Here is a 27,384-nt window from a genome sequence, read left to right on the forward strand (position 1 = left end):
TACAGCAGTGACATCTTTAGGACTTTGTCCTCCGGTGCCACATTATGTCTGACACCTCCTCCTCCACATTTTTACTAACAATGTTCTCAGACATACTATCAGCTCCAGCCTGTGCACTATGTTCTGTATTAGTACTTCGACTCGTTTCTTCCTCTGGCTCTCTGTTGGTCATCACTGTCTCACCTTTTTCATATCCAGGTGTTACTGAAACACCTTCTCCTGTTTTCACTTCACCTTGATCTCTATTCATTGCTTCAGATTTAAATACCAGTTTGTCCTCCATGTCTGATTCACCAGTCACTGAACCTTTCACTTTGTCATCTGATGTTCTCCTTAAAGAGCTCTCTGTACTAACTGGACATTCCTGGCATATCTCAGTTATCTTTTCTCTCACTGTGCTTACATTTGTTTGCCTTTGCCCTGTCTGACTACTTTTAAAGCACTTCATTGACTCTGTGGAGACAAACACAATATAATCTCACCCATCTACTTTAAATTTCAGGGCTACATTGAGTTCTTCATGCATGTTATCTAATAGCACTGTCGTCTGAATGAGTCAACATGTTTCCAATCAGGAAGTCTGCTCCTTAGCAGGATCATCATCATCTCTGTTATGACTTTGCCATATCTGAGAAATTCATTTAATATTACTTTGTTTTTCAAAATTTGAAGTACATTAGAAACAATGACTTGTTTAACTGGAGTCAACTGAAATAACACTGTGACTAGCGAGCAGCTTATTAGGAGCCCATCCTGTACCAGGACAAGAACCAAAGCCTCATCATTCAAGAAAACCACAACTGTTTTATTCATTTATGAGGCAGATTGTACATTCTTACAGCCCACTCTTTCTGCCACCTCCACTACATAGGCATTGATAGAGACCATTGGGTTCACAACCGCGTTTATTCTGTTTTTCCTCAAAAGACATTCAGACCGTCACAGGTGAAGCCTGGGAGGGATTTCTCAGGACATGGCTATGATGTGGGCAGATGTACCTGACTTGTGCAATAAAGACCAGAAAAGAAAAAATATAATTTCAAAAAGATAGCAAATCATTAATAAAACCACTAAACATTAGAAAAAAATTAAAAATGAGAGGGACCCTTTGTGGATGAAACCGAATGACAATCCCACACACGACCATGACAGCCCAGAGCAATCGACAGACAGAGAAACAGGAGACACAGAGGATAGATAGATAGATAGATAGATAGATAGATAGATAGATAGATAGATAGATAGATAGATAGATAGATAGATAGATAGATAGATAGATAGATAGATAGATAGATAGATAGATAGATAGATAGATAGTGTGAGCAGGGGTGCTGATCACACCCCTAGAAGACATGGATGCTCCTCAAAAAACCCCCTCTTAAACACTGATAGTCTACCTTCATATTGCTCCATTACTTGCTGGACTGGTGTGGCTGCTCTGTCGCGTGATATTCTTGCGCGGCGCTTTGCATACTTAAAAGCCTGAACAGCCACTGTCCTTTTTCTCTGATTGCTTGTCTCTCTCTCATCTCCAGACATCCTCTGCTCTTGCTGGGTGTCCCACTCCTGACACGCACCCCTTTTAAAAGACACAAATGTTTGTTTGCAGTGTTTAAATAAAGTTCCTGTCTCTACTGTCTCCTGTGTTTCTGTGTAAATCTGTGACCCAAGCGTGACAAGTGGTACCAGAAGTGGTTGCACAGATGAATGCAAAGGAGTTGTTTCAATTTGCTCAAAATATTCCGCTTCCTCCCGACCCGAAGGATGATTAGCTTCCTGCTCCTCCTGCTAATCCTAAGGATCTGCTGATGAAGATGGGTCCTTCAGATGACCCAGAGATGTTCCTTTTAGCTTTTGAGCATGTGGCGACTTTGATGTGCTGGGACAAACGAAACTGGGCTGTTATCGTCACCCCCTTTTTTTCTGGGGATGCCTTGCTTGCACTACGGAATGTGCCTAGCAATAAACTCACCGATTATGATTTCTTGAAGCAGCGAGTTGTTTTGCGTAAAACTACAAGCTTTTTGGCTAAAGGTTTTGCACTTCATGATGGCAGACTGGACATGGACAGTCCCATTTGTGCACAGATACAAGATTTGATTCATAAAGTTCACTGCTGGTTTGAAGGAGACCAGATTTAACGTGTTGTGGAAAAGGTTGCCATGAATATAGTGCTGGCAGGGATTTCCGTGGTTCTACGAGATGAATTTCTTCGTCAGGATGTTGAGTCATTAACAATCTTGGCCAAACATTTAGAAGGTTCTCAGTCAGCTTGGAGAAAAGGATTTGCTTGTCCTTATGCTAATTTTCAGCCTCCGAGAGATTGCCCAGGGAATGTTCGTCACCCCGAACGATGGTTAGAGCATCAACAGGCTTTAAGACCTGAAAATCGAGTTTCCTCAGGAAGGCCTCGGGGGGATCCAGTTGTTGATGTAGTGCCAACATCTGGGGAGGCAGATGGTCGTAGTCGTCACTGTGGATATTTTGGCAGTGGGACTGAACGATGATGTTTCTGGTGTGATCAGCCCACCCACTTGGTGAGAGAATGTCGCCTATCCCCTACTCAATCGATGGAAATTGGGTTGGCTGAGGTTTGTTGCTCCCGTGTTCCTTATTCTTCAGAAAAAAGGGACGGCTTAATGATCTCTGCGAAGTTTGGGGGCTGCGAGATCTCGGCATTATTGGACTTAGGAAGCTGACCTTTGTGTTGTCAGACGGGACTGTCTTAACATCAAGTACCTTTGTAACACTGAAACCATAAACATACGTTGTGTACATGGAGATGATAAGGACTATCAGACATTGCTCCTTCCTTTAACATATATGGGTCGGCACTTTAAAGTTTGGACTGCTGTTTCGGATTCCTGCCCCTGGCCCTTGCTGATCGGCAGGAGGAATGCCCTTTTTCCTAGACTCATGACTGAATGTCGGGCGCCAGTCAAGCTAAACGAGGGGGATGAAGAAGAACTGGTGGCTGTCAGGGAAGATCTCGAGCCCTGATTAGACATTGAACCCAATCTCTCCAGTGAGACTGGGGGAGACACCCCAATTTTCCAGAGCGGCTGGCTGGCCCATCTACAACTTCTCATTTTGCAAATGCCTCCGATCACAAACTGAGCACTAGTGAGCAGACGGATTTTGTGCGCTTGCAGCATGCTGATAGCTTATTAGATTATGCATTTAAACAGGCTCGCTCCGCTGGTGACTCTTATTACCAAGAGTGTGCCTCCGGGGGCTTGAAAACCCTGCACTTTCTTGAGAAAGACGACTGCCTTTTTAGAGTGATATCAGATCATTTAGTGGGGGAATTTATTGAACAGTTAGTTGTACCTGAAGTACATAGAGACATTCTTTTGCAGTTAGCCCACTCTCACATCTTGGGTGGGCATCTGGGGGCTGATAAGACTAGAGATCGTTTATCAAAACAAATTTATTGGCTGAATAGGGGAAAATATGTTGAACGATTCTGTACTTCTTGTCCTGATTGCCAGATCGTCTCTGCTTATAAACATCCTTGGGCTCCCCTTTATTCCTATGCCTATTTTGGAAGTTCCCTTTCAACAGGTGGGATTAGATATTGTAGGCCCTTTTCCTAAGAGTAAAAATGGGTATCAATATATGCTGGTGTTGGTTGACTATGCAACGTGATATCCAGAAGCTGCTGCTTTGAAAAAAGACGATTCCTCCACTGTAGCCAAAGATTTGTGCGAGAGTTTTACTCGTATTGGAATCCCTAGAGAAATTCTAACTGATCATGGCACGCCTTTTACTTCTCGCGTGATGAAACGATTGTGTGACAGCCTTGCTATTAAGAAGTTAAGTATGACTGTTTACCATCCACAGATGAATGGTTTGACTGAACGATTTAATAAGACTTTAAAACAGATGATCAGGTGAGTTGCTCATGATAATCTGACGTCTTGGGACTCTGTCCTGCCTTTTATTATGTTTGTGGTGCAGGAATTTCTGCGGGCATCCACTGGCTTGAGTCTTTTTGAGTTGTTGTTTGGTAGGCGCCCGAAGGCATCTTAGATGTTGAATGTGAGGAATGGACAGGAATCGGAACAAAAGCTCACGGGCTGAGCTTTGTGGATCGGGTAATTTCATTGCAAGATAGGATTTCTAAACTTTCTTCTATCGCTGTGGAGCATCAGCGACGTGAACAAGAAACCCAGAAACGTCTCTATGATAGGCACTGTAAGCTCTGTGAATTCAAACCAGTGATCATGTTTTAGTTCTGATTCCATCTGACCTGCACAAATTCCTAGCAAAATGGCAGGGCACTGCCATTATTGAGGAGCATATGGGGCCGGTGAATTACAAGGTTAGAATACCAGGCCAGCACAAACCATTCCAGATTTTACATGTTAATCTCTTGAAGGAGTGGCATGACCCACAGGGGGCTTACACTTCCTTGGCTGCTGTCTCTCAGACCGATGTTGCCATTGAAGATGATTTGACTGACTCGCAAAAGAAAGAGTTCTTATTTTTGATTGATCAGAACACTGATGTGTTTTCTGCCCTACCAGGTGTGACTAACCTTGCAGAATATAAAATCACTACTGAACCCGGTGTTAGGGTGTAGATGTACCCATTTTGGATCCCGGAAGCGCGACGGACTGTTGTACGTGAGGAAATCAAACAGATGCTGGCGTTAGGCGTAATTCGTGAAAGTAAAAGTGACTGGTACAGTCCGGTCGTATTAGTACCAAAATAAGACAGTTCGGTTCGCTTCTGTATTGATTTCAGGCGCTTGAATAAGGTCTTTAAATTTGATGCTTATCCAATGCCTTGTGTTGACGAGCTGTTGGAAAAACTGGGTCAGGCGACCTATATCTCCACGCTGGATCTCACGAAAGGTTACTGGTTGGTGCCTCTTGAGGCTGGTGGCAGTTGTGAGAAAACAGCACTTGTAACTCCTGATGGACTTTATGAATTTACTAGACTTCTGTTTGGTCTTCATGGCATGCCTCTAACTTTCCAGCATATGATGGATCAGATCTTGTGTCTTCATCCAAATATTCTGGGACATACCTCGATGATGTTGTGATTTTCTGCAATGATTGGCAAACGCATTTAGAATGTCTTCAGGCTGTCCTTGAAAGCTTGAGACAGGCTGGCTTGACAGCTAACCCTAAGAAGTGTAAGTTGGGTATGTATGAGACTCATTATCTGGGTTATTCAATGGGCAGGGGTTTAATCCGACCTCAATTCAGAAAAGTGGAAGAGATGCTTCCTTACCCACGTCCACAAATGCAGAAACAATTTTGTGCTTTTCTGGTGCTTGCCTGTTATTATAGAAGATTCATCCCTGACTTTGCAAATAGGGCTGCTCCTCTTTCCAATCTTACAAGATGCAGAAAGAACTGGCCTGTTTTATGGACAGAAGTTTGTGAACGTTCCTTTTGTGATTTGAATACTGCTTTCTCTTCTTATCCGGTTTTGCAGAATCCCGATTTCTCTAAGGATTTTGTTCTACAGATGGACGCAAGTGCATTTGGTGTAGGCGCCGTCCTATCTCAGGTTTTTGATAGGGAAGAGCACCCTATCACATTGTTGAGTAGAAAATTGTTTCCTAAGGAACACAATTATTCAACTATTGAAAAACAATGTTTGGCGATTAAATGGGATGTGGAAGTGCTTCGTTATTACTTATGGAGTCGATATTTCACATTAGTGACTGATCACGCTCCACTTCATTGGTTTTACCGCCAGAAAGATACAAACTCTCGTCTCATGAGATGGTTTTTGGGCTTGCAACCTTATAGTTTTACTGTCAGACATCAATCTGGCTCTGAACATGTTAATGCTGATGTCCTGTCACTCCTGTTTGAACCTGGTTTGGAGTGTCACTTAATTCACAAAAATGTGAATAAAGCTGACAGAGGGGGTGTGAGCAGGGGGGCTGAACACACCCCTAGAAGACACGGACACTCCTCAAAAAACCCATCTTAAAAAACGCTGATAGACTATCTTCACATTGCTCCCTTACTTGCTGGGCTTACTTTCGGCTGCTCTGTCGGGTGATATGCTTCTCACATGGCACTTGGCATACTTTAAAGCATGAAAAGCATGTGTCCTTTTTGGCTGATTGCTTGTCTCTCTCTCCTCCTCCAGACATCCTCTGCTCCTGTTGGGGGTCTCACTCCTGACATGCACCCCTTTTGAAAGAGAGAAATGTTCATTTGCAGTGTTTGAATAAAGTTCCTGTCTCTACAATCTACCCCAGTATATACCTCCTACTCTGCACATAAAGGCAAACATTTGTTTGAAAAATTCATAAATAAAGCAATTTCATGAGTCAAAAGCCTCAGTAATTTTCAGATATAAAGACCAAATGACCCCCTACTCTGTTCTTTACCTCCCCACACCAGATTTTTAATAGCAGTCAGCTCATCCCCCTGAACAGATCACAGCACTTGTCCAACTCCCCACATTTCACTAAACATGTCCAAGTCAGTAGACCCCCACTCACTGATCAGAACAGCTCTGCTTTATTTCAGTTTACTTTTGTGGAGGAAACTTCTCAAACCTTTTCCTGAACATCATAAAACCAGTCAGCTCATCCGCATAGGCGACACCTTAAGGCACAGGTTACGAACTGGGGGCCTCATGTGTAAAACTTTGCTTAGTTTCTAAACTAAGACTTTTCTAATGTTCAAAACAGAAAAATGGAATTTGCATAAAAAAATCTGATTTGTCAAACTCTATTTAAACCACATGGCACATAAAGTTCCTCTGTAAATCTCAAATTAATATAAAACTCCACACTTGTATGTGCACTTTCAGCAGCTCCCTGTCACCTCCCATCCCTGTCAACTCCCACCAGTAACTTAAAACAAGGCCTCATTTGAATATTCATGACCTAATCACCATATAAATCAGGCCCTCTTCCTGAGTGACGTTTTTACTTTCAAACTATGGGCAGAACACCAAAAACGAAACTTCAATGAGTGTGAACTTGAGGTGTTACTGACATATGGCAGAGTTTAAGGGGCAGTCGGGGGGTCTGCCCCATCTAAGTGTCCAAGTTTCAAATAAATGATCATTTTTCCTTTATTTTTTTAATTCCACAGTTAATATAAATATCTTATACAAAGAAAGGCACACAGTGACACAGTGCTAACGTGCTCCCTCAGAGTAAGGGGTCTAGGGTTTATGTCCCAGTGCTCCCTGTCTGGGTTTGCTCCCACAGTTCAGACACATGCAGGTTAGGTGAACTGGTCATGTTAAATCATTCACTGATGTGTGTGTGTGTGTGTGTGTGTGCTTGCTGGGATACACTCCAGCTGTCCCCTGCCCTGAATGTTATAATCTGTCCTGCCTAAAGCAACTCACAGGTGCCAATCTTTTAAACAGATAGAGAGATGCGGTGTGCAGTTTCAATGACAGGTTAGTTTACTGATGACGTCAACTGGAATACGTTGTCTACAGAATTTCCTCTTTTATACGCCTGAAAGACGCTCCTGTCGATAGTAAAAATCATCAGTAGTCAGCATGAGTGATTGTAACAGTAAAGTGTGTGGTTGTGTCTTATGTCTGCCAGTACAAACATCAGCCTGGTGGTCTGCATGAATCTCCATCACATGTCACATTTACAACGGTGACAGAAAATTTTAAATGAAGTGATTTGTCTCTTAATGAAGCAAATAACAGATAATGCACCAACTTTGAAATCAGTTAACTAAGTCGCACTGATTGTTGTGTACATTTTCCAACTTTTTAAAACAGGAAGGTTCTTATTTTATCACAATTAAAATATGTAGACAAACTTAAAAACAAAGCATTTTGTCATTTTAATATCATTAATGGTATTTGTGACTTTTTTTCCCTGATCACGACTGACTTATCAGCAGATTTAGACGTCCCAGAGCCGTCCTCTTGGAGTTGTGTGCTGAACTGGAGCCAACATTACAGAGACCACCGCACAGAACTCACACGATACCTGTTATTTTACAGGTTTAGAACGACCGATTTAGAAAACAGATGGATGGACATTAGCTTTTCATCAAAATGCACAAAGAAATTAGATATTCTGTACACTCATTTGCAATATCAAAAAAGTCTGCGTAAGACTTATGGATGATTGAAACTTCAAACCAATTTTCACACCAGGTTCAGCTTTTATAAATCCTGTCTTTTGCATATGAAATGGCTTACGCACGCTTTATACATGAGACCCCTGGGTAATAGTGAGACCTTGAAGATGGAGTTGCAGTTGCTATAAGACTCAATGGCTAGCAAGTGTCTCAGAAAGAGAGAACATCCCTGACGTATTTCACGGGTCACCTCAAATGCCACTGTCAATGTCCCAATCATTTTTAAAACACTAAAAACATTCTGATATTCTGGACAACAAAAGCCCCAATGCCAAGGCCTTCAGCACACCTAAAAGGTACTTGAGGGCCACCATGTTAAAGGGCCCTTCCTGGTTCAGCTAATGTAAACCTTGTCTTGAACCGAAATATTTTAGAAGCGTTTGCCACATCACAAACTGAAAAAACATCAGAAATGGTGGGGCTAGGCACATAGTAAGTCTGTGCCAGTTTCACAAAGAACCACATAAAGTGTTTCAAATGAATTGACAAAGCCTTGGATTGGGTTGGACGCCAGTTCTTAATTTCTGTGACATCTCAATTTTTAGGAATTACAGTGACCACTGCTCTTCAACATGAGAGTGGGAGTTCATTAACTTATAGGCTTTCATGAAATACGCCCAGTGAATCAGCACCAAGGTGAGTCCAAAATACTCCAAAAAACTCCAGCAGTAAGCCATCAGGGTTAAGTGCAGCAGTCAGTTCAGGCAGAGTGAGAGTGACTTCCAGTAGAAAACGCAATGGCTCAGAGGAATCCTTAGTGGCTTCAATAGAAAACAGTACAATCGTAAAGCCAAAGTCCAAATGGCCTCGGGCTCCTCAAGTTCCTGCCCTTTGCCAGTCATTTACTTTGCTCTCAGGTTTTCCTTTCAAGTCCAAAACAAAAACTGAGTGTTTGTATCCATTTGTGATAGTGTCTGTGTCCGAGAATGAATGAGTGCCCATGGACTCACCTGTCAGTCAGGGCCATCAGAGATCTTCAAGAATGCCGTCTGTGTCTCAGAAATCTGTGTTCAGTGCTGAGTGGAACTCATGAAGGTCTCTTTCCAACACGCCCATGGCTGCTGTGCTCATCCCCTTTGTGGTTTGTTCAATTTATTATTGGCAAAGGATTATTATTTCAATTTTAGAAATGTCCCACCATTGATGGAGTAAACAAAACTTCTGTTTTGTTTGTCTGCATCACCCCCAGAAGTAGTCAAAGCATTGGATAAGCTGAGTGCCTTTCAGCAGGCTCAAATTAAACTGCTAGTAAGATCTAAAGGAAGGTGGAGAAGGAAAGGAAACTTGCAGAGAGACCAGCCTGTGGTCAGAAAAGACAGTGGGATTGATAGAGAAGTTAGCAATGAGATTTCTGTGTCTGAACATAAAACCTGGTGGCCCTGGCCATGGAGATCAACTCTGCAGAGGTCTTCACCTGCATGAACTGTCTGTCGCCAGGATGCAGAGCCCTCCAAATGTCAGTAAAGTTATTCTGTGTAGCGATAGACCCCAGCTCTTTTTCAGACCTCTGATGAGACTCCAATCCGCATCTGTCTAACAATTGAAGTTGCTCCCAGAAACAGCAGCCCCACATTATTTTTACATCATTTAAAATGGAAACAAAGGAGTTTCTTCCTGCCTGTAGGGAGGCATAAATGTTCACAAAGTCCCACTTCTTCTCCTCTGTGTCAGCCGCCACCTTGCAGACGTATCATTGGAGTCATCATGCTTTCTCCAGGACTTGCCTCAGGTTCCAGACGGAGAGAAGGACATTTTAGAAACTTCAATCACTTTGGATGACTTGACCACAGCTTTGAGTGGGCTGAACATTGGAAAATCCCCAGGAATCAATGGGCTGCCTGTTGAGTTTTTTAAAACCTTTTGGTCTCACCTTGGCACTGATCTGGCATAGGTTTTCGGTGAAACTCTGCGAGTGGGTGAACTGCCCCTCTCCTGTTGCAGGGCGGTAGTCACACTACTCTCAAAGAAAGGAGACCTCACGGAGTTAAAGAACTGGCGTCCTGTCAGCCTGCTATGTGCGGATTATAAAATCTTTTCCAAAGCCCTGGCTAATCGGTTAAGAAGAGTCATGGCGAGTATCGTGAACCCGGAGCAGACATACTGTGTCCCCAACAGGTGTATTCTGGACAACATCTTCTTGGTTCGTGATGTGATTGATGCGGCCAGACTCTTTGGTTTTGACGCTGGACTGGATCAAGAGAAGGCATTTGACAGGGTGGACCACAAGTATCTTTTAACAGTTCTGAAGGCCTTTGTCTTTGGACCTTCGTTCATTAGGCACATTGGACTTTTATATCACAACGTCTTTAGTGTTGTGAAACTGAATGGAGCATTAACAGCCCCTCTCCAAGTAACCAGAGGGATACGTCAGGGCTGCTCTCTGTCCGGTATGCTCTTCTCGCTGTCCATCGAGCCACTACTGCAGCAGCTTCGCATCCACCTTCAAGGCCTGAACATCCCTCAGTGCCCAAACTTAAACATTAAGGTGGTCGCGTATGCAGATGATTTGTCAGTGTTTATCTGTCATGCTGGAGACATCACGGCACTGAAATTTTGCCTGGATAAATTTGAGCAACTGTCGTCTGCTAAGATTAATTGGGACAAAAGCAATGCTTTTTTAATTGGCAACTGGAGGAATGGGGACCCGCCAGACCTGCCTGGTGGTCTTCAGTGGAATATGAGAGTCTTCAGATACCTGGGGGTGATTTTGGGACAGGGAGGTTTCGCTGAAGACAACTGGGCAGACTGGGTAGAAAAAGTTCAAGCCAGGCTGAACAAATGGAAATACCTTCAAAAGGAGATCTCCTGTCGTGGCAGGGTCCTAATTATTAATAATTTGATAGCCTCCATGTTCTGGCATAAGTTACAATGTGTTGACCCACCATTATCAATCATCAAGACCATCCAGAGCATTATTTTAGAGTTCTTTTGGGATGGACTACATTGGGTGAAGCGTAGTGTCCTGTATCTGCCTGTAGAAGAAGGCGGTCAGGGACTCATTGACTTGTTAAGCAAGATGGAGGCATTTAGACTCCAAATGTTACATCGGCTCTTATACGGACCCGAGCACCTGCCGTGGAGACAGCTGGCCTTTGCTTTATTTCGTAGAGTAAGAGGCTTAAATTTCGCTGAACATTTTTTCTTCTTAAACAATGCCATGTTTGTTCGGTCTGATTTGCCAAAAGTTTATCAATCCGCACTTCAAATCTGGCACAGAAAACTAAGGAGGACCAGGCTAAATCTGGAGAGTACTTATTGGTTCATAGAAGAACCTTTAGTGTGGAATCCTCTGTTAGAATGTCCATTATTGCTTTCAGATTGTTTTGTATCTATTCTTTTAAACAACAGAATTTTAAAAATAAGTAACCTGATTGACACAGATATGAGGTGCTGGCACACCCCAGCCACCTAGCGACAGTCCTGGGCATCAGATCAATACGCCTGGTTGAACTTTTTCTCAGCCAGGTAAAAACAGCACTGAGGAGGTCAGGAGCGAGTTCTGTGTGTGCCAAATATTTCACAGGTGAGGACACACTAGAGGCAGAGATGGCATCACCTGCCATTATCGTGAGGCCAAATGTCACTGACCACACTGACAGACCTGGGCACCTTCTCCGTTTTGGTACTCTAGTCGAGAAAGACTTTGAACTGTTTACCAAAAAAGAACTGTATAAACTGTGTGTCAAAGTGACATTTTATAATCTAATGAAGGAGTTACCAGACACACTGTGGAGAAAGGAACTGCAGGTCTCTGAGAACATCTCACCTTCATGGAGAGCTTATTATAAACTGCCATTGCAGAAAAGACTTGGAGATCTGCAGTGGAGGATAACACACTCGGCCTTAGCCACACACTCGTTTCTGTTTACAATTAAAGTTTCAGAGACTGACCAGTGTCCGTTCTGTGATGTGAGAGAAACCATTTGTCATCTATTCATTCACTGTGAACGGCTGAAGCCGTTGTTCCTGTTCTTTGATTTTCTTCTTGGTGGATTTGGTTTTAAGTTCTCAAATATTTGTTTTGTCTTTGGTATTAATTATTATCAAAACAATAAGAATAGGGCGGCATGGTGGCGCAGTGGGTAGCGCTGCTGCCTCGCAGTTGGGAGATCTGGGGACCTGGGTTTGCTTTCCGGGTCCTCCCTGCGTGGAGTTTGCATGTTCTCCCCGTGTCTGCGTTGGTTTCCTCCGGGCGCTCCGGTTTCCTCCCACAGTCCAAAGACATGCAGGTTAGGTGGATTGGCGATTCTAAATTGGCCCTAGTGTGTGCTTGGTGTCAGGGTGTGTGCGTGTGTGTCCTGCGGTGGGTTGGCACCCTGCCCGGGATTGGTTCCTGCCTTGTTGGCTGGGATTGGCTCCAGCATACCCCCGTGACCTTGTGTTCGGATTCAGCGGGTTGGAAAATGGATGGATGGACAATAAGAATAAATGTGTTATTGGAAATTTCCTCTTAGGACAAGCCAAGTTAGCAATTTTAAAAACAAGAAGAAACAAAGAGAAGAACCTCATGGGGACTGACGCTCTGCTGCTATTCAAAGTTTTAATTAAAAGTAGACTGAAACTCGATTTCATGTACCATAAACTAACAAACAATTTAGAAATGTTTAGTGACATGTGGGGGACACGACTGGTACTGTGTGCTGTGGAGGGGGGTGAACTGGTGTTCAACTGGGAATAACAAAAAGTAATGGTGGGCATCATCATCATGTAGTTATTATTGTGCGGAGTAGGAGGAGTGTACAGAGGAAGTAAAGGTGGTCCTTGTGTCATAATGAATTATTAACTGTTCAAGTTCTTATTAATGTGCGGAGTAGGAGGAGTGTAAAGGGGGAGTAGCAGGGGTCGGATGTATGGCTCTCTTGTTTATTCTGACACTTGGTTTTTTATGTAAATTCCATCCATCCATTTCCCAACCCGCTGAATCCGAACACAGGGTCACGGGGGTCTGCTGGAGCCAATCCCAGCCAACACAGGGCAGGAAACAATCCTGGGCAGGGTGCCAACCCACCGCAGGACACACACAAACATCAAGCACACACTAGGGCCAATTTAGAATCGCCAATCCACCTAACCTGCATGTCTTTGGACTGTGGGAGGAAACCCATGCAGACACGGGGAGAACATGCAAACTCCACACAGGGAGGACACGGGAAGCGAACCCAGGTCTCCTAACTGCGAGGCAGCAGCGCTACCCACTGTGCCACCGTGCCGCCTTTTATGTAAATTGAATGTGTATATTGTTTTGTTAATGTTTTTGTTGCTGTTTACAATAAAGGTTACTTTAAAAATAATAAAAAATATCTATCTATCTATCTATCTATCTATCTATCTATCTATCTATCTATCTCTATGCTGTTTCGCTGTCCGTCTGTAGTTTGATTACGTAGGTCTCTCGTGGTCGTGTCTGTGGGTTGCTGGCAGGAGGTGGTTGTGTGTTGAATCGGCTTGTGAGTATTTCCTATTCTTTTTCCTAATCTTTATCATTTTTGTTTTTGTTTTTGATCTCTCTAATGTGTAGTGGTTCTTTTGCTGTCTACATATTGTTTTTCTTATTGGCCCCAGTGTTGTATTTGTCGTAATGGCCGCGCCGAGACAAACGCCGCCTGGCTTGATGCCGCACCATTTTGAAAACTTAACACGCAGGCATGGCGTGAAGTTGCTGGTTGATCCGATGGTCTCTGTTGAGACGTTTGTAGTGGAAGTCGGCAAGTTAATCCGTTCTGTGTCACTGTTGTTGTTTTTCTAAATGATGAGAGTTTGGTGCTTGCTCTTGTCCAGAATGGTGTGATTATTCATGGCACGTTAATTTCTGTTTTGTCTCTTTCTACTCCTGCACGGAGAGTGATTATTTCAAATGCTCCCCCGTTTCTAAAAAATGATATTCTTATTAAAGAACTTGAAAGATATGGGCAGATCAGATCAAAAGTTTCAATGATTCCCTTGGGCTGTCGATCACCCGACTTAAAGCATGTCGTCTCTTTCAGGAGACAAGTTCACGTGATTTTAAATGATTTACAGGGTGAACTCGATGTGGCTCTCAAATTCAGAGTGGATGGGTTTGATTATGTGGTGTTTGTATCATCAGAGTCCATGAAATGTTTAAGTGCGGACAAGTGGGGCACAAGGCTAACCAGTGTGAGCGCTCTGAGGTAACAGCAGACTCAGAAGTGCCTGGAGTTTCTAAAAGTACTCGTGAGGACTACTCGATATTATATGATGATGAAGGCAGTGAGTCTTCCGTCAGTTTTTCTGATGTGGAGGAGGATTTAATGGAGGGTCCTGGTCAGAGTGTTCAGGATCAGAGCAGTTCTTTATCTGCTATGATGGCCCAGCCGGCACCTGAACGTGCAGCTGAGCCGGCGGCTGTGGCTGAGCCCGAGCCCGCAATTACAGACGTGCAGAGTGGTGAGAGCGCCCCAGAGAAGGACTCTATGGACGATTTTACTGTTAATTCTGCACACACGAGTGACAGCGCTGAGCAGCCTGTGAGTGTGGCTGCCGTACATGATAACGGGGCTCTGCCCAGCGCTGAGGTCATAGAAACAGAATCCATACAACAGATACGAGGGGTTGAGGAGAATGTTAGGGCTGAAGGTGCGATCGATAAGATGAGCACTCCAGCGGATAACAGCGAGAGTGCTGTTCAAGAAATGGAGGATGAGACAGAGCGGGTAAAGCCCGTGACAAGAAAAAGGAAAGACGTGTCCGCATATAGCGGAGCTGCTGTTAATCACAATAAAATTGAGAGCTCAGTCTCCGCAGCTGTCGACTCTGTGAATGTTCAGGATGAGCCTGAGGTGCCTGCAGACACGGGTACAACAAGTCAGGATGACGGCGGTGGCTCGGGGACATCAGTGAGGTCCAGTCTGTCACCTCAGCTGAGCTTCCGTGGTGGCTACAGTAACAGCAGCATAATCCGCTTTGTGAAATGTATTGAGGGCAAGAGGGGTGTGAATGTTAGTCACCATTTCCCTGATCTTCAACTGTCTATGAGCTCAGCTAAGGGGGTCCTACGCCAGGCTACAGTTTTAGGTCTTAAAAGAACTGAAGCGCTGCGGCTGACAAATGTTATGAGCAGAGTGAAACGCTCCTTAAATCCCAAGCTAGTATGATGCGCTGCTGGACGTGTCCTTCCATGTCTTTCTTAAAGTTGTTTTTGGTGACTGCTTTTCTTTTTTGCTTTTTGATGCCTTTGTGTAACATCAATGGATGTCGACATGACAACAAGCGGGTCGCCGTGTTTGATTATCTGCTTAATAAACAGCTTGGTGTTGTGTTTTTACAAGAAACTCACACAGACCCTGCTAACCAAGCAGACTGGCACTGAGGCTGGCAGGGGCAGGTGTTTTTGAGTCACGGGTCGAGTGTTAGTGCCGGGGTCGCCATTCTCTTTTCTACTCTTTTCTCACCCGACTCGACTAGCGTGGCAGAGGTGGTTAAAGGCAGACTGCCGAAAGTGGAAGCCTGCTTAGCGGGCACAACGTGGGTCTTCATAAATGTTTATGCACCCAATGAAGGCAGAGAGCATTTGCAGTTTTTCTCATTGCTCCATGACTTGCTTTTGCAGTGCAAAGATGAAGATCTTGTTTTTGTGTGTTAACTGCACCGATTGAAGTTAGTCCTCAGTAAGGCCGACCTTTTTGATGTCTGGAGGGCATTACACCCAGGAAATCGCCAGTACACGTGGGTGAAGGGTTCGGCGGGCTCCATCTCCATGGCGCGACTAGACAGGGTGTATTGTTTGAAACACCACAGCAATCTTATAGCGAACTGCTCCATTCATCCTTCTAGCTTCTCTGATCATAGTCTTGTCCTTCTCAAAGTTTCTCTTCCATTTCAATCTTCCTTTCCGTCATACTGGCACTTCAATAACAGTCTACTGAAAGATGTCCGCTTCATTGAAGTTTTTGAATTCTTCTGGAAGAGGTGGAGATTGACAACATTTTCTTTTTCATCTCTGCGGCAGGGGTGAGACTGTTCAAAAACTGAAATCAAAGTGCTGTGTCAGCAATACAAACAAGATGTCACTCAGAATATGAGGAAGGCAATGGCAGAGTTGGAGGAAGACATCTTAGAACTCTCTTCGTCTTTAGAAAGCTCATTCAACGATGGTATCTTTGAGAATTTAAAGACAGAGAAACAAGATCTCATGGACTTACTGGACAGACGGGTGCATGGTGCTCTTGTGCACTCAGGAATTCAGGAGTTGGCTGAAATGGATTCTCCTTCTAAATATTTTTTTGGACTTGAGAAAAAAAGATCACAGAGTAAAGTGATTCACGCTCTGAAAAAATGAGGATGGGCGCATCATTGAGGAGCCTGAGGCTGTCAGGGCTCTAGCTCAGGATTTTTATTAAAAGCTGTTCTGTGCCGAAACAACAGAAGATTCTTCTGAGACAAGGAGCCTCCTAGACAACCTGCCACAAAATCCCCGATACAGAAAAAGAGCTTTGCCTCGCCTGCGTAGGGTAATGGGGTGCATCATTAGGTCAGATCAGACCTACTGTGTGCCAAACCTCTCCATCTTTGATAATGTATTTCTGGTACGAGACCTAATTACGACTTCAAAGCTTTTTGGTTTAAAGGCAGGACTGATCTCTTTGGATCAAGAAAAAGCTTTTGACAGAGTGGATCACAAATATCTGTTCAGAGTCTTACAAGCTTTTGGGTTTGGGTCCTCCTTCTCCAAATATATTGAGATGCTTTACACAAATGTCTTTGGCATTCAGAAGATTAACGGTGCCCTGACAGCCCCCCTTCTCTGTCACCAGGGGTATTCGCCAGGGCTGCCCCCTTTCAGGGATGCTCTACTCTTTATCAATTGAGATAGAGCAGCTCAGGTGTCGTCTTTCTGGCCTCAGCATCCCAGTTTGCCCCACTACATGTTTTAAGGTCGTTGCCTACGCAGACGATGTGACTGTGTTTGTGTCTTCTTCATCTGAGGTAGACACTTTAGTCAACTGCTTAGAGGTTTTTCAAAGACTGACGTCAGCGAAAGTCAATTGGCTGAAGAGCAATGCTTTCTTGGTGGGTGACTGGGGACTCACATCTCCTCCGGCTCTTCCTGAGACCCTCCAATGGAACAAAAATGTCTTTAAGTACCTGGGGGTGTATTTAGGCATGGATGGCACCGCTGTAGACAATTGGGTGGGGTGGACAGATCTGATCCAAGCAAGGTTGAACCGTTGGAAGTGGCTTCTGAGGGACATTTCATGTAGAGGCAGGGTATTAATTCTGAATAACTTGATTGCCTCTCCGTGTGGTTTGATGTCACTGAGATTTCAATTGTGTTATTTCTAACACCTACCAGCAGGTGGCAATGCTAGCAGGTCATTCTGCCATTTTGCTCTGAATGGACAACTCAGGTCAGAGGAGAGCTGGGAGTGGACTGCAATGGTCTGCAGTAATGGGGGTCACTTCACAGTCCACTCAGACCACCTCTGTGCCCAGGGGACTGGACTTTGGGATGCTGAGTGTCCATTCAGAGCTCATCCACTGGCTTTATTACAAATTAGGAGAGAAATAAGAAAACTGAAGTCACCAGCAGTGAGGTGTTTAGTGGACTGAGGTCAGCTGATCAGTGGCACCGGTCAGCATGTGACGTGTGAGTGTCAGAAGTGTCACATGTCAGTCCTGCCCACCCTGTCCATTATGTCACTGATCACACAGTCAGTCCAGTCTTTGTCACAATAGACAGACAGAGGGTCCTCATCGTCTAAGTGGTCTGACATCAGGAGAGCCCACCATGACAGACACTCGAGTGTCGAGCTCTCCGATGTCCAGCAGTGACTGGCATGTCTAACTGGAATCTGTGGATGGGGTCCTGCAAATCAGTCAAAGCCCCTCCATGTGCTGAGTCCTCAGTTACAGACACAAATCCAAGGTGGTCCCTCCGCTGTCATCGGCTTTGACAAGTCTGTCTGGACCCTCGAGTGCAGGACACTGTCAGCCTCATGTCCTTCACATTCCTGTCCAGTGTCCACATGTCACTTTGAGTGACTTGTCACCAGTCAGTGTGGCAGGAAGGCAGAAGACTCTGTCAGGTATATAGCGCCTTACCTTATAAGGACAACGGTGGTCTCAGGGTCAAATTGCATTTCAGTGAAGACGGCGCAGTCATTGAGCCCTTGTGCTGTGTGTCCTTCTGTCTGTCTGTCTGTCCTCACTCGTCTCTCTTCTTCTCCACAGGTTGGGGTCTTGTGGTCTCACCTCGGCCTGCTGCTCAGCTCTCTCCTCGGTCCTCTCGTCTCCAAACTCACGGCTGACTGAACTGTACCTGAGCAACAACAACCTGGGAGATTCAGGGGCTCATCAGCTGAGTGAGGGTCTCAGGAGTGAGAACTGTAAATTAGTGACACTGTGGTGAGTAAAGAGGGGGAGGGGTGGGGGGTGTGAATGTGTTATTGATGGGCGGGCTGATCACATGATATAGTGCCTTTCACATCTATCTATCTATCTATCTATCTATCTATCTATCTATCTATCTATCTATCTATCTATCTATCTATCTTATAGTGCCTTACATATCTATCTATCTATCTATCTATCTATCTATCTATCTATCTATCTATCTATCTATCTATCTATCTATCTATCTATCTATCTATTATATAGTGCCTTATCTATCTATCTATCTATCTATCTATCTATCTATCTATCTATCTATCTATCTATCTATCTATCTGTTATATAGTGCCTTTCCTATCTATCTATCTATCTATCTATCTATCTATCTATCTATCTATCTATCTATCTATCTATCTATCTATCTATTCTATCTATCTATCTATCTATCTGTTATATAGTGCCTTTCCTATCTATCTATCTATCTATCTATCTATCTATCTATCTATCTATCTATCTATCTATCTATCTATCTATCTATCTATCATATATAGTGCCTTTCACATATCTATCTATCTATCTATCTATCTATCTATCTATCTATCTATCTATCTATCTATCTATCTATCTATCTATCTATCTATCTATCTATCTATCTATCTATCTATCTATCATATATAGTGCCTTTCACATATCTATCTATCTATCTATCTATCTATCTATCTATCTATCTATCTATCTATCTATCTATCTATCTATCTATCTATCTATCTATCCTTTCTGTCTGTCGAATCTTTGTCAGTTGACTGCTTTGGTCTGGTGGGCGTGGTTGTGGGTTGCTGGCCGGCTTCGTTCTTGGAGGGTCTCTGTGAGTATTTGTATTTTCTAGCTTTTTTTTCTTCTTTCTCTTAGTTATATTACTGTTGTAAAGTTTGCTGTTAGTTAAGACACGGCCTTGGCGTATTTTTGGCCATGGCCGTGTCCAAAGAATCAGTGCCGGGTTTATTGCCAAAGTTTTTTGATAATCTCTCCTGCCACAATGGCGCTAAGATCTTGGCGGATCCGATGGTCTCTGTTGAGACGTGTGTGCAGGCAGTTGGGAGAGTAGTTGAATATAAAAATGTTCGCTCGGCATCAAGAATGAATAAATCGGTGGTGGTTTTTGTAAATGAGGAATCCCTGGTGAATCAGTTGGTAGAGGAAGGGTTAGTTATAAGTGGAGCGCTTGTCCCTGTTTTGCCTTTATCAACACCGGTTAAAAAAGTAATAGTTTCAAATGTTCCTCCATTTTTAAAGAACGATGTTCTGGTAAATGAACTGAAGCGTTATGGCCAGATCGTTTCAGAATTAACCATGATCCCTCTTGGATGCAAACGGCATGAATTAAAATATGTTGTTTCGTTTCGTAGACAAGTATATATGATATTAAACAACATGAATGATGATATCAATGTAGCCCTCCGATTTAAAGTGGACGGCAGTGACTATGTTGTGTTTGTCACTTCTGAATCCATGAAATGCTTCACTTGCGGTAGAGCTGGGCACAAGGCCTCACAGTGTAAAATTGGATCAGTGGTATTTGCGGGTCCTCGTACTCATACTGAGGAGAATTTGGATGGCGAGAACACTGATGATAGTGAGCATGAATCTGAGAGTGGCGAAGAGGTTGAAAGTATGGATGAGTGTGAATCTGATATGAAGGAGTCGATGGCTGCAGCGGGTGTTGTTTGTGATCAGCCCCTTAGTACTTTAGTGACGGCGGCTCCTGAGAAGAGTCTGCTTCAAAGTTTTACTGATATGTCGGCCAAGGCCGGCGGTTCAGCTGATCGCCTATCAGTTAGTCCTGAGCTCCGTGAGCCGGCAGAGAGCACACCGACTGAAGTTCATGTATTGCCTGAGATCAACAGCACTGAGGTGGCGGCAGCGGCAGTGGCAGTTTGCTCGGGAGAAGCTGCGCCACTGGTCCCAGCTGTAAATGAGCCTCAGATCACTGATAAGAGTGTAGAAGTGAACGCTTCCGATTACAGTCTCCTGCCGGAGAGCTCATTGAAGGGGGCTGCTGAGGTGCAGAGATGTGAGAGAGCGAGACTGACGGCGGAGTGGCCGCGGTGGTGAGCGGCAGTGCTGTGGTGTGTGAAGGAGTGAGTGTGAGCAACGAGCCCGTTAAAGTTTTCACTCGAAAAAGGAAGGAACAATCAACAGATAGAGGACAGGCAAAGAAAAGCCTAGTGTCAAATCAGTCACCTAAGGAACATAGCGAGGGTGTGACAAACCAAAGTGACAGCGCATACGAGTTAAGGGACAATATGGAGGGTGAGAGTGACATTGACACCTCTCAGTATCTGCTAAGAGGCAGTTATACTACGGCCAGTATTAGAACTTTTTTGGAGTTTATTGATGGCAAGAAAGGAGTGAAGGTTGAAGATCATTTTCCAGATCTGCAGTTATTTCTTGTGTCTGCACAAAGAGTTATGTGTGAACCAGTTCAGTTAGGCATGGAGCAAAAAGAGGCAACCCGATTGAAGTATGTTATCGGCAAAGTGCGCAAGTCACTCAACCCAAAATAATGGATTGTCTCTTTAGTCAGCTCCTTTGTTTGGTGTCATGTTTTTTACTGTGGACTCCCTTTGGCTCTTTTTCCATGCAGTCTCTTCACATTGGGAGTTTAAATGTTAATGGCTGTAGAGGAGGGACAAAGAGGGCTGTGGTTTTTAATTTCTTAGAACAGAAAGCATTGCATGTCAGCCTGCTCCAGGAGACCCATTCTGACCTTCAGAATCAACCAGACTGGCTACGAGAATGGGGGGGTCAGGTTTTTCTTAGCCATGGTTCAAGTTTTAGTGCTGGGGTGGCCATACTGTTTTCAAAATCTGTGCAATTCCAGGTCACTGCCATCAGTGAGGTGGTGGCTGGACGATTGCTAGTGGTTCAGGTCAAAGACGGGGATCAGGATGTGGTGTTCATTAATGTCTATGCCCCTACCAACGGGAGAGAAAGGATTTGTTTTTTTGAATCGTTACAAAAGGTGGTCGATTCTTTTGTTAATGGCGAGTTGGTGCTGGTGGCTGGTGATTTTAATTGCACAGTTAATTACATGTTAGATCGTAATGGTGTTGAACCTCATCCTGGCTCTGCTCAAGTCCTAGCGGCCATTTTAAAATGGGCAGATCTCGTGGATGTCTGGCGTCATAAATTTCCATCAGACAGACAGTACACCTGGGTGAAGGGATGGGATGGAAATATTTCTATGGCTCGATTAGATCGCTTTTACTGTCCCAGTCACAATCTGAACACTGTCACTTCTGCCTCTATCTCTCCTGTTGGCTTTTCTGACCATTCTTTGGTGGGGTTGAAAGTTGTCATCCCTAAAAAGAAGCCCTTTTTCAAAACTTTCTGGTATTTCAACGTTTCACTACTAGAAGACGCCCATTTTGTCAAATGTTTTGATTTTTTTTGGAAGCAGCTGGACTCTTACCAAACCGAGATTTGTTTCACTCAAGCAGTGGTGGGACATTTCGAAAGTCCAGATAAAGGCTTTTTTGTCAACAATACACACACGAAGTCACTCGAAAGTGCCTGCTGAACATGGAAGCCTTAGAAGAGACATTTTGAAACTGCAGCAAGCTTTACAAAAGGGATTTGATGAGGAAATTTTTTCTATTCTAACATCTAAAAAACGTTCTCTTGCTGATCTTTTGGATTTACGTGCACAAGGGGCCCTGGTGAGGTCCCGTTTTCAAAATATTAATCATTTGGATGCACCTACAAAATTTTTCTTTGGTTTGGAGAAGAAAGAAGCCCAAAGCAAACTGATTCACATGCTGCACAACGTGGAAGGGAGAGAACTGAGCACCACTGAAGACATCCAAGACTTTGCTGTTTCTTTTTTATACTAATTTATTTAAGGATGATTCTATTGATCACTTGGCAATGGCTGATTTTCTCTATGGACTTCCTACGATCCCAAATGATTTTAAGTTAAACTGGACTCTGATATAACTTTTCAGGAAATGTCGGATTCACTGTCTCATCTAAACACAGGAAAGTCTCCAGGGATTGATGGCCTTCCCGTTGAGTTCTACAGACAGTTCTGGCCTTTACTGGGGGCTGACGTGCATACAGTGTTCATGGAAAGCTTGAGTGATGGGGAGTTACCTCTGAACTGCAGAAGAGCGGTGATCACTCTGCTTCCGAAAAAGGGAGATCTGTGCCAAATAAAGAACTGGCGTCCCGTGAGTCTACTTTGTACAGACTATAAGATTTTCTCCAGGACTTTGGCAAACTGTCTGAGGACTGTAATGAGTTTGGTGGTAAATTCTTGTCAAGCTTACTGTGTACCTGACCGCTCAATTTTTGATAACATTTTTTTCATGCGTGATGTGATTGCAGTGTCCAAAATGTATGGCATTGATTTGGGAATTTTATCTATTGATCAGGAGAAGGTTTTTGATAGAGTTGATCACAGATATTTCTTTAACACCTTGAAATGCTTTGGGTTTGGGGAAAATTTTATCAAAATGATCAGACTCTTGTATACTAAGGTTTTTGGTATTTTAAAGATTAATGGCACATTCAGTGCCCCTTTCCTGGTCAAGAGGGGGATTCGACAGGGGTGCACTTTATCAGGGATGTTGTACTCTTTGTCGATTGAGCCATTCCTTTATCGGATTATGCAGAGACTGCAGGGTGTGGATCTCCCTTCTCGCCCAATGGTCACTGCCAAATGTTTGGCCTATGCAGACGATGTGTCCATATTTGTCAAATCCGAACATGATGTCAATGTGGTGGTTTCGTGCCAAACAACGTTTGAAAACATCTCCTCGGCTAAAGTCAACTGGGCTAAGAGCAATGCTCTCCTACTCGGCTCTTGGATTGAACGTTTACCGCCAAAGCTTCCTGCAAATCTGACCTGGAACAGAAAGTGTTTTCGTTACCTTGGGGTGATGTTGGGAGGAGAAGGACTGGATGAGAGTAATTGGGATGGCATTTTGGATCAAGTCAGTGCTCGGCTGAACAAATGGAGGTGAATTGTGGCCAAACTGTCTTTTAGAGGGAGAGTAATTGTGGTGAACAACTTGGTTGCATCAATGCTTTGGCATAAACTCATGTGTGGAGATCCTCCTCCAGGGATGTTACATCAGATCCAAAAACTGTTGGTTGATTTTTTTTTGGGATGGTCTGCATTGGCCGCGACAGAGTGTGCTGTTTCTAAAAGGTCGCAGGCTTTCGACTCCTTGTAATTCAGAAGCTTTTTTTTGGTTCTCACCATCTGATTTGGAGGGATTTGGCACTTCACTTCTTTTTTCGAGTAGGGGATTATGGATTTGACAAGCAGCTTTTGGTAATGGAAATTAATGAAATGGACCTTTCAGTGTTACCCAAATTTTATAGGGGTGCTTTATTGACCTGGCATCTTGTTTTTAGAAGACATTTCATGTCATCAGGTTGGTTGCACGATGAGCCTTTGATTTTTAACTCGCTGTTCTCGTGCTCTCAACTGAGGAGTAAAAGTTTTACTGATCTATTGATTAAAAATGGCATTTTAAACATCAGCCACATATATGATAAGGAGCAACGGACATTTGTGAAGCCTTCAGGTTTGGCTTCAATTTTAGGTGTGAAGTCAGTGCGGATGATCGAGGGCTTTCTCTCTTCTGTGGCTAAAGAACATCACAAACTTGAGGACTCCATCAGTACCACCAGCACAGATCTACAGGTCTGTCCTAATGTCGATGTCAACTCCATCCCCAAGAACTCAATTATCACTTTTGACAAAGGAAATGTGGTGTCATTCATGTCTCTGTCAAAAAAAGATCTTTATCAATATTGTGTGAAAGTGATTCATTTTCTTTCCCTGAAGACAATCATTGATTCGCAATGGAGAGAACATTTAGGGGTAGTAGGTGGGAGGGTGCCGGCCTGGAGGGAGCTGTACAAGCCTCCAAGCAACAAGAGGACAGCCGACCTACAATGGAGAATTAGACTCACAGAGGATGACAGATGTGATTTTTGTGGGCAAAGGGAAACCGTTTTTCATCTGTTTGCATCATGCACATGATTGGGAGGTTTCTTCAAGTTTTTAACTGATTTGTGTAAAAAACTAAGATCAGATTTTAATTTTGTGATGTTTATTTATGGTGCCGCTTATAATAAGAACAACAGGCACAGGACACAATTGATGAACTTTTTGTTGGGTGAAGCAAAACTAGCAATTTTAAAAAGTAGGAAAAACAAACAGTGTGGGAAAGGAAGTGTGGGCATCCACTTACTGTTTAGGCTGAATATTCACTTGAGGATCACACTGGAGTTTACTTACTATAAACTAATGCACAAAATGGACATTTTTGAGGGTGTGTGGTGTACGAATGGGGTACTGTGTGCTATAGAGGAGGGAGAACTGAAAATCAACTTATAACTCACTGCTGGTCAATTGTAAATATTGAAGTTATTTGTAGCAAGTGATTCTGTGTGAACAATACTGGGAATTGGGGCTGACTGGGCCATTGTTTTATCTTTTATGAACTTAAATGAAAAGGACACTGGGGGAGAGATGAGGAAAATATACAATATTATATGATAACTGTGTATGGGGTTACACGGGGTTAATAGGGATTGAATATTTTTTTACTGTTTATTTCTTTGTATTGGTTATTTATAATATGTTTGTTATATGTGTACTTTTAATATATTGATGTTTGTCCTTGTTCTTTTTTTTTTGGTTCAATAAAGTACTTTTAAAAATTAAAAATATCTATCTATCTATCTATCTATCTATCTATCTATCTATCTATCTATCTATCTATCTATCTATCTATCTATCTATCTATCTTATAGTGCATTTCATCCATCTATCTATCTATCTATCTATCTATCTATCTATCTATCTATATATCTATCTATCTATCTATCTATCTATCTATCTATCTATCTATCTATCTATCTATCTATCTATCTATCTATCTATATATCATATAGTGCCTTACATATCTATCTATCTATCTATCTATCTATCTATCTATCTATCTATCTATCTATCTATCTATCTATCTATCTATCTATCTATCTATCTCTATGCTGTTTCGCTGTCCGTCTGTAGTTTGATTACGTAGGTCTCTCGTGGTCGTGTCTGTGGGTTGCTGGCAGGAGGTGGTTGTGTGTTGAATCGGCTTGTGAGTATTTCCTATTCTTTTTCCTAATCTTTATCATTTTTGTTTTTGTTTTTGATCTCTCTAATGTGTAGTGGTTCTTTTGCTGTCTACATATTGTTTTTCTTATTGGCCCCAGTGTTGTATTTGTCGTAATGGCCGCGCCGAGACAAACGCCGCCTGGCTTGATGCCGCAATTTTGAAAACTTAACACGCAGGCATGGCGTGAAGTTGCTGGTTGATCCGATGGTCTCTGTTGAGACGTTTGTAGTGGAAGTCGGCAAGTTAATCCGTTCTGTGTCACTGTTGTTGTTTTTCTAAATGATGAGAGTTTGGTCCATGCTCTTGTCCAGAATGGTGTGATTATTCATGGCACGTTAATTTCTGTTTTGTCTCTTTCTACTCCTGCACGGAGAGTGATTATTTCAAATACTCCCCCGTTTCTAAAAAATGATATTCTTGTTAAAGAACTTGAAAGATATGGGCAGATCAGATCAAAAGTTTCAATGATTCTCCTGGGCTGTCGATCACCCGACTTAAAGCATGTCGTCTCTTTCAGGAGACAAGTTCACGTGATTTTAAATGATTTACAGGGTGAACTCGATGTGGCTCTCAAATTCAGAGTGGATGGGTTTGATTATGTGGTGTTTGTATCATCAGAGTCCATGAAATGTTTTAAGTGCGGACAAGTGGGGCACAAGGCTAACCAGTGTGAGCGCTCTGAGGTAACAGCAGACTCAGAAGTACCTGGAGTTTCTAAAAGTACCCGTGAGGACTACTCGATATTATGTGATGATGAAGGCAGTGAGTCTTCCGTCAGTTTTTCTGATGTGGAGGAGGATTTAATGGAGGGTCCTGGTCAGAGTGTGCAGAATCAGAGCAGTTCTTTATCTGCTATGATGGCCCAGCCGGCACCTGAACGTGCAGCTGAGCCGGCGGCTGTGGCTGAGCCCGAGCCCGCAATTACAGACGTGCAGAGTGGTGAGAGCGCCCCAGAGAAGGACTCTATGGACGATTTTACTGTTAATTCTGCACACACGAGTGACAGCGCTGAGCAGCCTGTGAGTGTGGCTGCCGTACATGATAACGGGGCTCTGCCCAGCGCTGAGGTCATAGAAACAGAATCCATACAACAGATACGAGGGGTTGAGGAGAATGTTAGGGCTGAAGGTGCGATCGATAAGATGAGCACCCCAGCAGACAACAGCGAGAGTGCTGTTCAAGAAATGGAGGATGAGACAGAGCGGGTAAAGCCCGTGACAAGAAAAAGGAAAGACGGGTCCGCATATAGCGGAGCTGCTGTTAAGCACAATAAAATTGAGAGCTCAGTCTCCGCAGCTGTCGACTCTGTGAATGTTCAGGATGAGCCTGAGGTGCCTGCAGACACGGGTACAACGAGTCAGGATGACGGCGGTGGCTCGGGGACATCAGTGAGGTCCAGTCTGTCACCTCAGCTGAGCTTCCCGTGGTGGCTACAGTAACAACAGCATAATCCGCTTTGTGAAATGTATTGAGGGCAAGAGGGGTGTGAATGTTAGTCACCATTTCCCTGATCTTCAACTGTCTATGAGCTCAGCTAAGGGGGTCCTACGCCAGGCTACAGTTTTAGGCCTTAAAAGAACTGAAGCGCTGCGGCTGAAAATGTTATGAGCAGAGTGAAACGCTCCTTAAATCCCAAGCTAGTATGATGCGCTGCTGGACGTGTCCTTCCATGTCTTTCTTAAAGTTGTTTTTGGTGACTGCTTTTCTTTTTTGCTTTTTGATGCCTTTGTGTAACTTTGGCACTCTTAACATCA

The 27,384-nt window shown here is 43.5% G+C and overlaps 3 protein-coding genes across 4 annotated transcripts in view; 2 read left to right on the plus strand and 1 right to left on the minus strand.

Moving 5' to 3' along the window:
* The window catches only part of LOC114643526 (NACHT, LRR and PYD domains-containing protein 3-like), a 2,412,635-nt gene that overhangs the window by 842,414 nt on the left and 1,542,837 nt on the right, over positions 1 to 27,384 (minus strand). The window lies entirely within an intron of this gene.
* Positions 13,839 to 27,132, plus strand: LOC127527374 (uncharacterized). Its single transcript, XM_051925976.1, has 2 exons — positions 13,839 to 14,896; positions 26,962 to 27,132. Exons 1-2 carry the CDS (start codon positions 14,195 to 14,197, stop codon positions 27,067 to 27,069), a joined length of 810 nt encoding a protein of 269 aa, XP_051781936.1. The 5' UTR covers positions 13,839 to 14,194; the 3' UTR covers positions 27,070 to 27,132.
* The window catches only part of LOC114641979 (NACHT, LRR and PYD domains-containing protein 3-like), a 33,837-nt gene continuing 24,343 nt past the window's right edge, over positions 17,891 to 27,384 (plus strand). The window contains exon 1 of one of the 2 annotated variants that reach the window (XM_051926036.1): positions 17,891 to 18,461. The gene's annotated coding sequence lies outside the window, so the exon portion shown is untranslated. The remainder of the gene's footprint in view (positions 18,462 to 27,384) is intronic. The other variant, XM_051926035.1, reaches the window with a different exon arrangement.

This window comes from Erpetoichthys calabaricus, chromosome 4, assembly GCF_900747795.2.
Source record: "Erpetoichthys calabaricus chromosome 4, fErpCal1.3, whole genome shotgun sequence".
NCBI lineage: Eukaryota > Metazoa > Chordata > Cladistia > Polypteriformes > Polypteridae > Erpetoichthys > Erpetoichthys calabaricus.